The sequence below is a fragment of the Aquarana catesbeiana genome, linkage group LG13 (assembly GCF_042186555.1).
Source record: "Aquarana catesbeiana isolate 2022-GZ linkage group LG13, ASM4218655v1, whole genome shotgun sequence".
NCBI lineage: Eukaryota > Metazoa > Chordata > Amphibia > Anura > Ranidae > Aquarana > Aquarana catesbeiana.
Window position 1 is genome coordinate 39,413,666 of NC_133336.1, and position 18,087 is coordinate 39,431,752.

At 42.5% G+C, this 18,087-nt stretch overlaps 1 protein-coding gene across 1 annotated transcript; it reads left to right on the forward strand.

Moving 5' to 3' along the window:
- The first annotated feature begins 902 nt into the window (after window positions 1–902).
- Window positions 903–2,792, forward strand: MGAT2 (alpha-1,6-mannosyl-glycoprotein 2-beta-N-acetylglucosaminyltransferase). Its single transcript, XM_073610240.1, has one exon. The coding sequence runs from the start codon at window positions 1,217–1,219 to the stop codon at window positions 2,519–2,521; it is 1,305 nt and encodes a 434-aa protein (XP_073466341.1). The 5' UTR covers window positions 903–1,216; the 3' UTR covers window positions 2,522–2,792.
- The last annotated feature ends 15,295 nt before the right edge of the window (window positions 2,793–18,087 follow it).

The following is an 18,087-nucleotide window of genomic DNA, read 5'->3' on the forward strand; positions in this document are numbered from 1 at the left end:
TTATGTATGTATGCTCTAATTTTCTAGTGAAAAATACTGATTTTTTTTTTAACTTGTAAGCAACAAGGTGTCAGAAAAAGGTTTAGTCTTTAAATGGTTAAACTGACCTCATTTACAGACCAAGGTCATTCCTTTGATCAAGAACTAAATGTTACAAATGTTAGTGTTGGTTTTTGTGTGTTGGTTTTTGTTTTTGTGTTTTGACAGCTGAGTGAGCAGAGAACTCTCTGTACTTGTTACACGAATGAATCGGGGAAATGCTGCGTAGCGATCATGAGGGCGGTTGAATCGTGATTTTTATTTTTTTGCAATTAATTGTGCAGCTCTATTGTATATGGTTTTTATAGCAAAAAGTGTAAAATATTTGTGTGGGGTTTTATTTTTTCCAAAATGTTGTGTTTTTCTTTTGTTTAGCGCCAAAAAAAAAAAAAACAGGTGATCAAATACCACCAAAAGAAAGCTCTATGGGGGGGAGGAAATGTATATAAATTCTTTATTTGGGTACAGCATTGCATGACAGCTCAGTTGCCAGTTATAGTAACGCAGTGCCGTTGGTCATGAAGGCCTGGTCATAAAGGGGGTAAACCTTCCGGGGGTTAAGTGGATGAATAAAAAAAATAAAGTAGTTTAGCACATCTATTTTTGTTGCTTTCACTGTGGATAATGTATTCCGGCCCGTGCAGGAGAAGACGTTTTGTATATGTGCCCATACTTGTCTGTTTTGGTAACATGGCTGTTTTAGTGTAGTGCTTTTATGGTGCTTGGTTGTTGGCAGTTGAATGAGTTGTGAGAATGATCATAAAAAAAAAGTCTGTTCTGCTAGATTTTTGCAGTGAGCGTGGCATGCTAAGCGTTTCCTGTGCTATTTGCTGTTCTCTCAGGATAACTTTTTTATCTTTTTTTTCTTCTTTTTTTTTTTTTGCAGGGGATCTGTGGTGAGCGTCTTGAGCAGCGTGTCCTTTACCAGCAGATGTTGCATGGAGTCTGTTTCCAGTCAGTGATCTGCCTCAGTCAATGTGTGCGAGGCTGGGAGGGGAACGAGATGCATGCGATCGCCCACTTGGAACTGCCGCTCCTATCCTCATCAGATGGGAGGATGAGTTAGCCAAAGAAATTTGTGCATTTAATGCTTCCATCTGGGCTTTGATTTGGATCTCACAGGCAGGCCCTGTGTGCCATTTCAGCTTCCCCACGATTGCTGCGGATCGTCTATAACATGAGGTGCCGAATATATAAGAAGAAAGTCATCCTCCTGGCTTTAGTGGTGGTAGCCTGCGGCCTGGCGCTGTGGAATAGTGGTAGGCAAAAGAAAAATGACTTTGTCCAGGACTTGGACATAGAGAAAACAAATGGAAGGTCACACGTGTCCCCGGGGAATAGGAAGATGTCCAACAACTCTGCCTCTGAGAAGATACAGAACCCAGAGGTGGATAACGTGACCATGGTCTACAGATCTGTCGTTTTTCAGCTGAATTTTGACCAAACTATTAAGAACTTGGATAAAATTACCAACAGGCCACGGGATGACGTGGTTATCGTAGTGCAAGTGCACAATCGACCGGACTATTTAAGATATCTCTTGCAGTCTTTACGGCAAGCCAAGGGCATTGAGAATGTTCTGTTGATCTTCAGCCACGATTACTGGTCAGCAGAATTGAATCAGATTGTGGCAAGTGTGGATTTCTGTCAAGTGCTCCAAATATTTTTCCCATTTAGCATCCAGTTATACCCCAACGAATTTCCAGGGCACGACCCGAAAGACTGCCCCAGGGACATAGAAAAAAAAGACGCTATTAAGCTTGGTTGCATCAATGCCGAGTACCCAGACTCCTTTGGGCATTACCGTGAGGCTAAATTCTCACAAACCAAGCACCACTGGTGGTGGAAGCTGCATTTTGTTTGGGAAAAGGTGAAAGTGTTAAAAGAGCACAAGGGTCTGGTGCTTTTCATCGAAGAGGACCACTACCTGTCTCCGGACTTCTACTACGTCCTTAAAAAGATGTGGAGCAGGAAAAATGAGGAATGCCCAGAGTGCGACGTGTTGACCATTGGGAGCTATGCTCGTCTCCCGACATTCGCTGACAAAGCGGACAAAGTAGAGGTGAAAACATGGAAGTCTACAGAACACAACATGGGGATGGCCATAACCAGAGACGCCTATCTAAAGCTCATAGAGTGTACGGACACGTTTTGTTCTTACGATGACTATAACTGGGACTGGACCTTGCAGCATTTGACAGTCAATTGTCTTCCCAAGTTCTGGAAAGTTATGGTTGCCGAAGTTCCTAGGATATATCACATCGGGAGTTGTGGAATGCACCACAAGAAATCCTGCAAACCCACCACAGAAAGTGCCAAAATCGAGGCTATGTTTACAGGCAACCAACCTTACTTATTTCCTGAGAACGTAGTGATCAGCCGGAAATACTCAATGGGTGCTCTGTCCCCGTTGGTGAAAAACGGTGGATGGGGAGACATTAGAGACCACGAATTGTGTAAAAGTTATCGCAGGCTGCAGTAATTTTGGAACCTCAAAACTTTGAACAATCGCATTCTGTCTTTTGCGGAGCGTTCCAGATGAAGGAGTTTACAAAGTTTACGCTTTCATTTCAGTGACTTTATTTTTGTATATTTTTTTTTTCTGTTGTCTTATAATTGTCCATTTCTATCTGTGTGGAATCTGAGATGAAATTAATTACGGCTCTTTTATTTCATACTAATTAAAGTCAAAGATGCATCATATATTACATGTCCATGGAAGATCCTTTATAAAATAAATTAAATTGAAGCTATTTTAGGTTGCTTTTTTTTTTTTTGCAAACCTTGGCATATCTGTTCTTTATACCAGTATGTTGTGTTATCAGTTGAACAGCTGTTAAAGATAGTTCACTGGTTTTACTAGGAAAGTACAAAGTACCAAGCGTTTCAGGATGTGCCTGTTTACATTGGCCTTTATGGTGTCAGCAGTTCCTTGTGGAGATTGTCGTCATTGCACACAATGGGCTTAATTTACTAAAACTGGAGACTGCAAAATCTGGTGCAGCTCTGCATAAAAACCAATCGGCTTCCAGTGTTTTTTTTTTTTTTTTTTTTTTAGTATTTTTAATTTTTTTTTTTTTATAAGCTTAATTGAACAAGCTGAAGTTAGAAGCGGATTGGCTACCATGCACAGCTCCACCAGATTTTGTGCACTCATTTTAGTAAATCAACCCCAATGTATAACTTTTTTTATGGGTTTGATTGCGTTCTTCCTTGACAGTAACCCTTCGGGGTTGATCTACTAAAACTGGAGAGCGCAAAATCTGGTGCAGCTGTGCATGGGAGCCAATCGGCTTTTTCAATTAATCTTTGACAATAAAACTTGGAAGCCGATTGGTTTCTTTGCAGAGCTACACCAGATTTACAATCGGCTTCCAGGTTTTATTGTCAAAGCTTAATTGAAGAAGCTGATTGGCTCCCATGCACAGCTGCACCAGATTTTGCGCTCTCCAGTTTTAGTAAATCAACCCCAATGCTTTTTAGGTTGTGGTGAATATACCTAATTTGGAGGTGTGTTCACCACGGGTTATATGATGTAGCATGTACAGGAAATATGATCAGCACGTAGATTAAAGTGAACCTGTCAAGTGAGTTAAAGGGACTCTGGCAAACTGTTGAAGGTATACTGGCAAAAGCCCCTTAAAGCGGAACTAAACTCTTTATCATCAACAATTTTTAATCCCTATGCTGCTGACCTTAGTAAATGGGTGTATTTAACTCCCTTTTTTTTTTTTTTTTTTTTTTTTTTTTTCCCTCTTCCTGGTTTCTGGCCTAGGCCAAAATGTCATGCATTCGAGGAGTCTTCATGGACACTTTTTCTCCTTTCTTCTAATGGAGGGTCTTTATTAGCTAAGCACACCCTCCTGTCTGCATACTTGAGCTAAGGGCAGATCGATTCCTGGAAGTAAATGCTACGTAAATCATCTGCCCTTACTCAAGATGGCTGCAGCTAGAAATGCTTGGGGGGGGGGGGGGGGGGGGGTTGGGGGGTTGAAGTTTTGTTTTCTCAACAAATTAAAGCATAGAGACCTGGTTGGATGGATGAGTTTGCTTTGAATATTAAAAATGAATAAGATAGTGTTTTTTAGCTTCTGGTGCTCAGATGCTTTCCTATTAGTGCATAACTATGATCGACAGCCATACTGGCTAATAAGAACTTGCAGTATAGGAAGAAGATGGGAAGTGCAGAATGGCTTGAGATTTAGCTGCAACAGGAAGTATTTAAAAGCGGCTGCAGGTATTTCCTTGATGTCTGCCCTTCCTATTTAAAACCATTTGCCCTTCTTACCCAGAGACAGTCGTGTCATGTATATAAAGCTAATATGGCTGAAAAGCACCAAATGCTGCCTGTAAATTTTTTTTTTTTTGTAAGTCCTTAGAATCCTTTACTCATAGGAGCTCCTAAATCCTAGATTCTGTCAACATAGAACTCCACTTCTGCTTTGACCCCTAACCAGTCCAGTGCAAGAACTTTTTCTGGATGCTAAGAGAACAGGTAGAATACAAGCCTCTCCAGCGGTTTGAGGCTTCTACCACCCCTTCCTTGCAGTGCTGCCTCCAATCAGTTTGCTTTAAGAAGTGTATGTGGCAGTGATGTAGGGCAAGAAGAAGGATCCAGCGTGCAGCAGAGGGGACACGGGCATTACACTACTGAAAGTGATATATTTTTTTTTTTTTTTTTTTTTTTTAGCTGTATAAACACATTTACTAAAACCAGAGCACACAGAATCTGGTGCAACTCTGCATGGTAGCCAATCGGCTTCAACCTTCAGCTTTTGTTCAAGTTAAGCTTTGACGACAAAACCTGGAAGCGGATTGGTCCCTGTGCAGAACTGCACCAGATTTTGCGCACTCCAGTTTTAGGAACATTACATGAAGGCATTGGATAGCAACAATTGGCATGTATACAATATGAACTAATTATTTCATTCTGTTAGCATGTTATTATGATCATTATATTTTGTATAGGAATAAAATATTGATTAATTGTTGCTATGAAATGCTTTCATGTAATGTTCATGGTTCTAATATACTAGGTACCCGCCAGACCCATTCTCGTCATGCCATCTCTTTGGTTGCATGCTTCATATAAAGTCCCATCCTCCTTTCCTCATTGCCCAGTAATTAGGGATGGAGGCACTTGGCTTTACACACCTTGCGCTTCATATAAAGTCCCAAACCCTTGTTTTTATTCTCTTGGTTTACATATTAGGGATGGAAACATGCACCCTTATCTATATAGATTACTTTAATCTTGGTACTCTCCATTGCTAATAATAACTTGGGTGTTTATTGATCTAAACAGCATTATTTCTATTTTCAATCTAGAGTCATGTGCTATATAGGTTTAGAGGAGTTTTAGTTATATAATATTATTCTCCAACATTGAGATCCGGTGTGTGCTCGGTTATGCTGTTTTGATGTACTGGGTTGCGGTTCGGTTTGGGCTGGCTGATTCCGACCATTCTTACCCAGTCCCGGGAGCTGCGGTGCGCTCCTGGGGCCCTCCCCTTCCCCCTCCTCCCTCCTCTCTCGGGTGGGGAGCGGGTCTGGGCGGATGTCCAGTTGCGCATCAACGTCACGCTTCCAGCACTGCATCATCACCAGTGACGTCGGCGCGCCAAGGCTGTTGATTCGATTCTGGTGTCCTCCACGAGGTAGCCAACGCCATATGGCCAGTAGCCGTTTGGTTGTTTGGCACCGTCTCCACCTATTGGCTGCTTGCGTGTCCTTGGACACCCACAACCACATCGGTGTTGGTCCAATTCTCAGTCCCATCCTCCTTTCCTCGTTGCTCTATTTCACTAAATGTATTTTTGGGCCCAGAGTTGTTATCAATAAAGTCTTTTATAAGAACCAAGGGCTTTGTTTCTCTGCAGTCTCCCTTTTCACACAAGAGAGAGCGGTTAGACCAGCTTGGTAGATTTGTTTCTTGAATCCTCTTCACACACAATAGGTGAATGAGGAAGTTATAAAAAACAAAGGTCACAGTTGCAGGCGGTGGTGGTACAAGCCCTGTGGTGATCTCTACGTGTTTAGTTAACCTAACCAATGCCAGCCCTGTGCCTGCCAACCATAAAAGGATGGAAAGTAAAAAGATTGCACCGGTTTTGTTTCGTAACTCTGCTGTGAAAAAAAAAAAAAAAAAAAAACGATTTTGGCTTTGAGGCCTTGGTTAAAGGGATTTTGTCATGCCTTGTCATTCCTCACGGAGTTGAGACTAATAGCCAGACTCTGTCCAACTCCTAAGCTGCATACTAATTCCGGGCATTTGAGGCACTTCTACATTGGTCGTAGAGAGTGACTTGCCTGCCTTTACAACTAGCAATTGCTGTGGGGTTTAGGTGAAGAATATTAACCTACTGTCAGCTGGATATACAATCACATAAGTCTGTTTATAGCCCAGCTCCAGACATTGACTAAAGTCCAAAGCAGTTAAAGTGGTTGTAAACTCTATTAAAGTGGGGGGGGGGGGACCCTGCAAGACAAAAGCTTAATGAGTTAGTATGCATCACATACTAAAATTTTCCAGCAAGCCCATTTGTTAGAAGACGATCTTTAGATTGGCTTCTTACGAACAGGACCGACCGTAGATGGATCGAAATTCCCTGCTGAACCGGCTGGCTTTTGATCCATCTATGGCCGCCTTAAAATCTGCTTCTCCATTACCTTGTGCATCTGTTTTGGAGTGAAACTTTGTCTCCAGTGCTAAATTGTTTTTTAGAACTGTGCAAATCTATTCTAGTTGGATCATGGCAGGCACAGGGGTCACAGACTTACATTTCTCACTTAGACTTTGGTAAATGGGCTCCACCCTCCACTCACAGAATTTCATGCATTCTCGTCAAAGAATGCCAAGTGTTCTATGAGTTGACAAGGGAATCCTGTCATTCATCTGTCTCTGGGTAGGTTTGCCAGTTTTGTGTATATCATGGAATGCTACACTTTCATTCATGTGCTTTGCTCTTTGAAGAGCGATCCATGTTTGCATTGCCCTTCAGAAGGCATTTGACAGTTGGAGAAGTGTTGTCTCCACCTCATCACCTGTTTGACCCTGCACTTGCATGCCACAATCGCATGCATTGTATGCGGTTGCAGGGAGGTTGCAAAATGGCCCCATTTACTTGAATTGGTTGCAAACGGTGGGCAGTAGCACCTGCTGAAAGTGGCGGGGGGTATAATTCCAGCTGCAAAGCATCATGGCTGCGGAATCTGTAAACCCTCTGGCTGCTGCCTCTACAGCTACAGAGGGAGACTGCTAATGTGAACAAGCAATGTGTGAAGGCCGATTTTATAACTGCCAGCAGATATTGCTATCCATTCTGTTATACACGGCTGCCTGCATTTTGCAGCCCATTTATAAAATGCAGACTGAGCCTATGGTGTGCATGCAAAGGGTAAAGAGAGATATTTAAAAAAACATCCATGAAGAACTATTTCCCCTAGTGGCTGTTTTACTGCAATGGACATTAGTGGGGTAGTTAGCAGAGAGAACTCAGTGATTGGAAGCAAGCCAGTAACTTGACTTTGACAGATCACGTGATCAGGCTCCCTGCCCACTTTTTTTTTTTTTTTTATCCCCTCTTGTACCTTTTCGTTTGCTGCCGTGGCTTTGGACACCCAAAGCCAGCAGAGCACGCAGCACATTTGTAAAGCATGCCAACGTGCAGTACAGCCCTACTGCCCTGGCCCACCAGGACACTTGATTGATCAGCCGGCGCTTATGCCAGCTGATCATAGAGCCGAGCAAAGACCTGGATCAGCTTTGTTGGGCTCTATAATATAGTAACTTGGAAGTGATGACCTTACATCACTTCTGGTTTACCCGAGTGTAAACAGCGGCATTTTTAAAAATGAAAGACCTTTGATTACCTCAATGTTGGTGTGATCAGATGCTTTTAAGGACAGAAGAGAGGTCTGGGGTCTTATAAATCGCAGATTTTTCCATAAAGAGTACCTGTCATTTGCGTATTGCTGTCACAAGGGATGTTTACACTCCTTTTGAGGGCAACAAAAGTGCTTTAAAAAAAAAGTTTAATCACTTCAATACCAGACACATTAGCCCCTTCCTGCCCAGGACAATTTTCAGAGCTGTCGCACTTTGACAATTGCGTGGTCATGCAACACTGTACCCAAACTAATTAAATTTTTTTTTTTTTTATATAATTTTCTTCCCATAAATGGAGCTTTCTTTTGGTCACCACTGGGATTTTTATTTTTTGTTAAACTAAAAAAGACCAAAATTTTAGAAAGGTTTTTCTTAGTTTCTGTCATTAAAATTTTTTGTCTTCTCCTGCACTGACAGGCACCGATGAGGCGGTACTTCTATAGAAAATTGAAGGGCACCGATAGGCGGCACTGATATGCAGCACTGATGAACACTAATAGAAGGTACTGACAGGTGTTACTGCTGGGCACTGGCACTGTGGTGGGCAGTGATTGGCAGCTCATGGGCACATCTGATGGGTGCTGTGCTGATTTAATCAATGTGCTGAGTATAAGCACAGACCTCCACTCTGACAGGGAGAGCTGCTGATCGGCTCTCCCTGTCAACGTGACCTGTACTTATATAGTACTGGTACTTCCTGGCTCACACGATGATCAGCTGTGATTGGTCACAGCTGATCATGTGGTAGGAAGCCTCTGTCAGAAGCTCCTTGCCACGATCAGAGATGCGGCGTTTCAGACTGACACCACGCACTGTGCGCCCCTGCATGTTATCCTGCTGGATGTCATATGACGCCCAGTTAGGATAACAGAACCACTTCCGACCTTTAATCTGCTATAGGCCAGGCGGCAAGTGGTTAAAGTGGTCTCCAACGCAAACAGCGACCGTCCCACACGTGAGCTATCGCTGCAAACATCAGATCACGGGCAGGAATTCTAGCACCAGACCTCCTGTATAAATCTAAAGTGGTAACCTGTAAATGCTTTTAAAGTGTTGCCTATGGATATTGCAATTTACGTCGTTTGTAGCCATTGTATGGGCCTGCACAATGAGCATGTGGCATGTTTGGTATCTACAGTATTTACTCGTCTTTACACTATCTTTTATATTTTACAATAAATGGGGGGGGTGTGGTGTTTTTTTTTTTTTTTTTTTTTTTTTTTTTGTTTTTTTTTTTGTTTTGTTTTGTTTTTGTTTTTTTTGCATTTAAAATTCAAAAAAGTGTTTGTTTTTTTTTCCAACAAAATTGTGTTTTAAAAAAGTGCTGACATAAAAAATTGCAAATCCCACCAATTTATTCTCTAGGGCCTCTGCTTAAAAAAAATACATAATGTCTGGGGGGTTCCAAGAAATTTTCTAGCAAGAAATGTGGTTTTGTTACATGTAAACAAAAAAGCCAGGTAAGACCTGGGGGTCAAGTGGTTAAATGGACCCCTGATTGTCACTATTACCTGATGAAGGGATCCTCCTGTGATCCAGAAATGTTGCAATTCTAATGCCCTGTACACACGGTCGGACATTGATCGGACATTCCGACAACAAAATCCTAGGATTTTTTTTGACGGATGTTGGCTCAAACTTGTTTTGCCTACACACGGTCGCACAAAGTTGTCGGAATTTCCGATCGCCAAGAACGCGGTCACGTACACCACGTACAACGAGACTAGAAAAGGCCAGTTCAGAACCAAGCGTGGCACCCTTTGGGCTCCTTTTGCTAATCTCGTGTTAGTAAAAGTTTGGTGAGAGACGATTCGTGCTTTTTCAGACTCGTGGTTTTCAGATCGTTTTCTGCTGTTCAGTTTGTGCTTGTGGGTTTGTATCTGCTCTTCAGTGCGTGCAGCAAGCTACGCGTGACTTGTCATTGTGTTCTTGTTCGTTCGTTACGGTTTTTCAGGTCGCTCTTCACAGGCCTTGCTGTTCTTCAGTGCGTTCTGTTACTTCGTTCTGAGCAGCCGACTGTTTTCTAGCTATGTTGCGTATACATACTCCTCGTAGAGTTCGTGCTGTGCAGGGGCTTGGTGTTGGGGTCCTGACCTTGACACAAGTCCAGTCCGTGAACAGGGTGGGGAGGAGTTCATGGACCAAGAATTGGTTGCTTCAGCGTGACCAGTTCTGTCACATGCCTTTGATCCGTGAGAATAATCCTGATGATTTCAGGAACTTTCTCCGGATGACGGACCCCGTATTTCACAGTTTGTTGGCTTTGCTGAACCCCTATATCAGCAGGCAGGATACCTGCATGAGGCAAGCCATCACTCCGGAGCAGAGGTTAGTCGCCACCCTGCAGTACTTGGCGACAGGGAGAAATCTGCAGGACTTGAAGTTCTCGACAGGCATCTCCCCCCAGGCTCTGGGGATCATTATCCCAGAGACCTGTTCTGCCATCATCCCAGGTCCTGCAGAAGGAGTATATTAAGGTAAGATTTTTATCCTTTAACATCACATTTTATTGTATATAATGTTTGCTAATGTATTTTATTTCTTTCCTCATTCCCTAATTTACCATGATTGTAATATGCTGTGAATGTCCCCTTTGTCCTCATGCATGCTGGATTTGTATGTAATTTTTTTTTCCTTCATACATATTTGCCTTCACTTACCTCCCCAGCATGCTCTCCTGGCCCTATATTCACCTCATGTAGTCACTTAACAATGTATTTTGTCAGCTCCATAGTAGTGCTTTACCCCAAACACCCCCTAAAATGTTTTTGAAATGTGATTTGTGCTTTAAATTCAGGCAGAGTGCCAGAGGCTTTTTTTGGGGGGGTCCCCAAATCCTTTTTAACTCTCCCTCCCTCCAACTGCTAAGTCAGCTGATAACAATTCTCTATCTAACCTCAATCATCTATCTGCTGACTTTGCCAAACCCATACACACTATACCCGTCTCTTTAGTGGTCAGATTTATGGATGAATTCCCCAAAGCATGTAGTGCAAGGGCCTGCCTGTATACTTTCAAATGGTACTGTTTAAGGTTTTGGTATTCTATTATTATCTTGATGGGTAATAGCACAATGTCCAAATGTGCTAAAATGTGTATTTATATATTTGTATTATGACACTTCTTACCTGTCCAGTGGGCTGCCAATAGTGTAACTAAGAAGGGGCTGGCCAAAGTCTTACCCATTATTTAGGCATTCATCTCTCAATGAAGTCAAGATGGTTACCTGTCCAAGAGTCCCCCCCCCCCCCCCCCCCAATAATGTTATAAATGGCCCATGGGGGGGGGGGGGGGGGGGAATATGATAGGTGTACCTTTTATACTTTGGTCTTTAAAAAATACCTACAAGAAATGTTATCTTGATGTTGGTCAAGAATGTTTGTGTCTAATCTGCTTTCCCTGTTTATGTGCAAAATGACTAATTTGTGACAGAGGAATGGCAGAGTGTGGCCTCCCACTTTCCCCAGCGGTGGGACTTTCCTAACTGCGGAGGGGCAATTGATGGGGAAACACGTCCACATCATCCCACCACCCAACTCGGGGTCGTACTATTACAACTACAAGGGGTTCAATAGTATTGTGATGTTGGTGGTGGTGTCAGCTACTTATGAGTTCCTGTATGTGGACGTGGGGAAGAATGGCCGGATGTCCAATGGTGGAGTCATCGCCCAGACAGAGTTTTACAACCGTCTCCAGAATGGCAGCTTGAATTTGCCACCTCCAGAAGACAATGTGGAAGGACTCTCATTTGTCTTCATTGCGGATGAAGCCTTTGCGCTGGGGGACCATCTTATGCGGCCATTCCCGATGAGGACCCTCACCCCAGACCAGAGGGTTTTTAATTACTGGCTGGCCAGAGCCAGAAGAGTGGTGGAGAACACGTTTGGAATCATGGCCAGCCGGTTCCGCCTATTTCTTACACCCATACACATGGCGGAGTACAAACTGAATCACATTATCCTGGCGTGCTGTGTTCTACACAACTTTTTACGCAAACATTCTGCTAACTATGCTGGCTCAGTTGGGCCTGAGGCAGGAATTCAAAATGAACCAACCCTTCAAAATGAACCCCCCCCCCCATGATGTCTGGCTAAGATACCTTGAATTCTTTGTGGGTAGGGGGGCCATCAATATGCCAGACAATGTCTAAAACATTTTTAAAATAAACTTAAAAAAGCTTTGGTGACATTTACTGTTTGTTTTAGCTGACCCTGACGCAAATGTGGTGAGTCCTGAAAATGGTGTGATTGTGTAACATTACAAAGCACTGTTGGGTGTTATTTACTAAAGGCAAAGACACTTTGCACTACAAGTGCACTTGAAACTGCACTTGTAGTGCAAAGTGGATTTGCCCTTAGGAAATAACACCCATTGTCACAGAAAACACCAATTAGAGCACCACAAAAGTGCTGGAGCGTTGAGACAATAATCCACACATTCTTGATTAACAATCTTTTTAATACCAGCACAATGACATGTGCATTTAGAAAGGGTTTTTAAAACAAACCAACATGTTTGTTGTATAACAATTTTTGGGGTCACATTAGAAAAAGTAGAAATGTCCATTTAAGATAAAACAGGCATGTTTAAAAGCAACAAGAAAGACACAAATCTTGAACTTACAAAGTTCACATTTGGTATAACTTGAAGGCAATATCAGACATGAGTATTTACAAACTATGTTTAATATTGCGTTCAGATAGAGTGAAGTCACCCCCGGAAAAGCCAAATTTTGAAGATGCACACACATTTACGAATGTCATCATGTGCTACCTGCCATCACGGGGGATCAAGGGATGTGTTTTGGGGGTGCAACCCCTTCCTCACAGCTACTTTATTATTGAGGAAGGGGTTTCACCCCCAAAACGCGTCCATTGATCTCCTGTGATGGCAGATAGCACATGTTGACACACTGTGTGCCTCTTCAAAATTTGGCTTTTGTAATATTTGTCAAAAAATGGTCAAAAATTGTAGCACACCAAAAAACAAAGGGATTTTGAGGGCTTTTAAACTCTTCCTAAAACATCAATGACCTTTTTTTTTTTGAAGAACATCATTGATGTTTTTCTTGATGTTTTCCAAGTCCCTATTACACCCCATGATCTCCCCGATCAGGATCTGGGCACTTTCCGAGGTGAAAGGATCTGAATCCACAACATCACGATCACCTAAAAAGAGAGAAACCAAAAAAAAAAAAAAAAAACAGGTATTATAAATATGCCGGCATCCATCTCTTACCTGAGCCTGTGGTCGCAGACACTCACCTGTTGTGGTGACAATTTCCACCATGTCTTCCTCCTCCTGCTGCTCTGCTTGGCTTTGGGGGATTTCCCCTTCTTCCAGAGGTGGGGCGTCTCTGGTCTCCTCGGATGAGGGGTGTCCTCCGAGTCTTTTATCCCCTATGTAAAAATAAATAGGTATACTTAGCACACAGATATTTGATAGCAGAACTATAAATATAAAACATTGCTTGGAAGTGGGATACAATTGTCTGTTTTGGCAGAGTTCCAAGATGTAGCATTTTTATTGTCCTTTGTCAAGCTTCAATACTTTACCTGTCTTGTACAAGCTTCACAGATGGAGACACCCCTATAGTATACACTGGAGCACCTGTGTGGGCCCCCTAATAAAAAGGGTGTTCTGGGTTCCCACACTAGTGCTCCAGCATCCAGATGTGTAAACTGCTGCTGAGTGTCCTCTCCTTACACAGAATCTAGTTGGCATTTCATTCTAGTTACAAACACATCTACACCACCCAATTCTTTTCACACAAGTAGGCCCCAAAAAATGATGGCAATTGCATATGGCCAAACGAACTATGTTTGATACGTACGAATAATGTGCCCATGAGCATCAAAGTTGCCATTTTAAACTGGATAACAGTAAAGAAAAGCACATGTAGCAGCACGAATGTAATAAACATAAAAAGAATAGGAGCACAACTACTTACTTTTTTGCAGCACTTCCTGGATCTTTCTGTACTGCTCATGCTCTCTTAATTTCAGGTCCGACCACCGCTTCCTGAGCTGATCCTTGGATCGTCGTACCCCGGAATTCTGGTGCAGACTTTTGACTACTTTTGCCATGATCTTGGCCTTTCTGACATTGGGGTTGGGGTAAGGTCCATACTTTCCATTATAGTCGGCCTTCTTCAGGATGTCCAACATCTCCCCAAAGGACATATTTGATGCCTTAAATCGTCTCTTCCGGGATTGGGACGTTTCAGGCTCCGGGCTTTCCTCCTCCTCGTTGCTGTAATTATCTGACACCTGCTGTGTCTCCGCCATGTGCTCTTCCCCACTGCGCCGAACGATAAGGGGCGGGGAATAGACTAGAAAGAACCTCAGGGGCGGGTGGAGTTTCACGCATTGCGCAGTGTCTATAAAGCGTAACACGCGTACGTAGTACGTACGATCTGTGAGCGGAGGAAGGAGTAACGGAGGCGCCGATCATGATAGCGAAGGTAAGATTTTACATTGGGCCTATACTGCTTCTAGATTGAGGCCTGTATTTGCACAAGTTTAGTAGACTTTAGGCTGACATTAGGGTTTGTCTTGTGTTGTGTCTTGCAGTGAAAATGAATATCTTTAGAGAGGATGAATTTATGGCCATATTCATTGATATGTTCAGAGAGCTGCCTTGTCTGTGGCAGATAAACCACCCACATTATAAGAACCAAACAAAGAGGAAGGCAGCGCTGGATAGTTTGTTGGAATTTGTGAAGACGGTGATCCCCACGGCAGACATCACCTATTTGAAGATCCTAATTGGTGGCCTGAGGAGCACTTATCTAAGGGAGCGCAAGAAGGTCCAGGATTCCCAGAGATCCAGAGCAGCAGATGACATCTATCTCCCCAGGCTGTGGTACTATGCATTTTCTGGCAGGTCAGACTGAACCCAGGCCAGCACTCTCCACTCTTCCTTCCCCCCCAGGTGAGGCTTCTGACGCCCAACCTGGGCCTTCCAGGCAGCAACATGTGGAGGAGCCCAGATTGAGCCAGTTATAGCATTCTTCTAAATATTTCAGGTTGTCCAATCAATGATGTTAACTAGATGTTAGTTTGGAGTACTAATAATTTATGATTGTGATTGATGAAGCAAAAACTAAAACCATGTCCCTTTTTCATACACAAGGAAGTCTCAGCCAGGAGGTGGCCAGCCCAAGCAGGCTGCCTGATATCCAGGTCCCTACCCTACACCTGCAAATACAAACTGCCAGGAAGAGGAGTAACCTGGAGGAGACTGCCATAGGTATTTTTTGGAAGGCTGCAGAGGCCCTGAGAACCCCCCACACTGTGGAGAAGGACTTTGCTGGCAGAATTGCCTGCAAAATGATGCGGATGGAGGAGGTCCAACGAGTACTGTGTGAGTTCCTAATTTTGGAAGCTCTCAATAAGGGGTTGAGGGGCGAAATAACAACTGCTACCCACATTTGTGACCTCGCACATGGTCCTACTCCAGGTCCTACTCCTCTTGGCACATCTCCAACACCAGAGCCACAGCGTGGAAGGAAGCATCTAAGGAAGACCAGAGAGTGATGGCCCTGGGTTCAGTCTGGTCTGGCAAAAGATGCAGTCTCTTGTAGTACCACTGCCTGGGGACACAAATGTCATCTGCTGCTTTCAGGATCTCTGGGACTTCTGGACCAGACTGCACTCCCTTAGATATGGACTCCTCAGGCCACCAATTTTGATGGAAAAGAATTGATGTCTGCCCTGGGGGTCAAAGGCTTTACAAATTTCAACTGTTTATCCAGCGTTGCCTCCCTCTTTGTTTGTTTCTGAGCCCTTAATAAAGGAATTTTTGTTTTCAATTATACTCGCCTATGTGTGTTTTTCTTCAAAAAGGACAGTTTGTGAGGAAGCAGGTACATTTCAAAAATACAATGTGAAATTAACAAGGGACACCAACACCAAGCAATCTCCTTGAGATTAAATAATACAAGATAATAATGGTGTTGTGGTAACTTCACACACAAAACACACACAAAAATATTATGGAGTAAAACACAAAAAAAAAAAAACAATAAAAACACAGCCTTGAAAAAAATACAAACACACAAAAAAAAATAAATAAACAGCCTTGAAAAAAACATAAAATATTTAAAAACAACCCCAAAAAAATTTGGTCAGATGTGACAAATCTAAATATATTGAGGGAATCACAATAAATAATAAAGAAAGAAGTTTGTGAGAAGTCTGTGTGAATATGAGCAGCAAAACTACTTCATTCTTCTCACATTATAAAGAAGAAGAGAGTGCGCTGTATTAAACTATTTTTGACATTGCAGCGTGACGAAAGTGCTATATCCATTCCGAGCGCTAATTTTACCAGACCGAGCTGTTCCGTCTCGGAATTTCTTCTGAGCATGCGTGGCACTTTGTGCGTCGGAAATGGCCACACACGGTCGGAATTGACGTGATCGGATTTTGTGGATTTTACGGGGCATAAGTGTGACAAAGGCTGTTGCTGAGCATGTTGATGTGTAGGTTCCTTCTCCACTGGACCCCTTTAAAAAAAAAAAAAAAAAAAAACACAGGTTCTAACCCTTCCCCATTAGAAAAGCCTCTTGATTTTATTCCAAAAAGTAGTAAGTGCTGCCCTTTTGGATTTACCAGTCTGATGGGCACATTCAAGATTGAATGATTGGTCTCTCCAGAGAAGTATTCAACCACTTTGTCACTTCGGGAAGTGTAGTTTATTTTTACATGGTGCTTATTTAGCAGTGTAGTGTTCATCGTTCCTCAATAAGTCATGGTGCTTGGCATTAGGCATGCCGGCTTCTGAGCTGTCTTGGAAGTTGGCAAGAATATGGTGTTACCATGGCAGCCAATGTAGAGTCAATGGGCAGCATGTTTAAGCAGTCTGCTGCGCTCCACATGGAGTGGGTGAGGGGGCGATGGTTTAGGGTTAGGAGGAACTCCATATTGTCAAGTTCTGCAGCTGATGCTAAATACTGATGCGTAATGTTTCAGAATTCTCTTACAAAGGCTTAAATTGATTGTAGCCATATAAGTGCACTGGCAAAAACAATTGTACTGTCCATGATATTTTTTTTATTTGCACTAACGTATACATTTTCAAGAGGTCCCCTCTTCAAGGTCCAAGTCGTACTCAGTACTGTCCATGTTTACAAAGGCAAAATGATTCCAAGATAGACTCCAGTATAAGTTTCTAAATACAGTGTCATATAATCCCATCTTCAGTTGCCTGTATATGGTTAGTTAAGTGTAAGTAATCTAAATTGAATGTGTTCACAGATTTGAGGTGTGTTATGTCCTGTGTATGTTGCAGACTGGTATGTTGCTGCACTTTGACCCCTTTCTGCTCTTGGGCATTGCAGTTACCATGCATAATGTACTGTAGAGGCAGAGGTTTGCTCTAGGGTAATTTTGCAATTAGTTTAAAGCAAATCTCTCGGGCCGGCCATTGTGTTTATTGCTCTTGGTTTTTTATTTGCTCATTAATTTAAAATTAGCATTTTAGTGAGTACTGCTGTCTTGCTTGAATTTAAAAGTACTGCTATAAACAAACTTGTAGGTACAAAATACAGTCATGTAGTCAAACATGAAACACACTTTGTTCAGAATTGAAAAGCCTGTACACTGACAGAGCACACTGTACATGTTTGGGGCTTTTTGTATTCTATCATTTTCGTATTGCCCAGTCAACCCCATTGCCTTTTTGCCAGTGACCTTGATTATTAAAATGACAGCACTAGGATCTTTCCTTCTCTTCCCCTCTTACCCTTTCCTTTCGTCCTCCCTTTTTTTCCCCCTTTCCTTTCGTCCTCCCTTTTTTTTTTTTTTTTCCACTTTCCTTTTGTCCTCCCTTTTTCCCCCTTTTTTTTTTTCCCTACTTTTTATAATTAATAAAAATTGTCAGAAAATAAAAAAAAGAAATTATTTTCTTTCACATAACAGAGAGAGAGAAAAGACAACAAACAGGACATCCTGTACGGTCCATGACAGATGAAGAATCTAACAAAAGTATAGATCTGAAGGGAATGCATGAGTAATAACAGCAAGACCTCTGCAAATATCAATAACATTATTTGATCAAAATATATGTTGAACGGTCTAGCTTTGAAAACCTTAGCCAAAGGACCCAATCCCAAAAGGAACCAACTGTGGCCCCACATGGCCCAGGGATTGAACCCA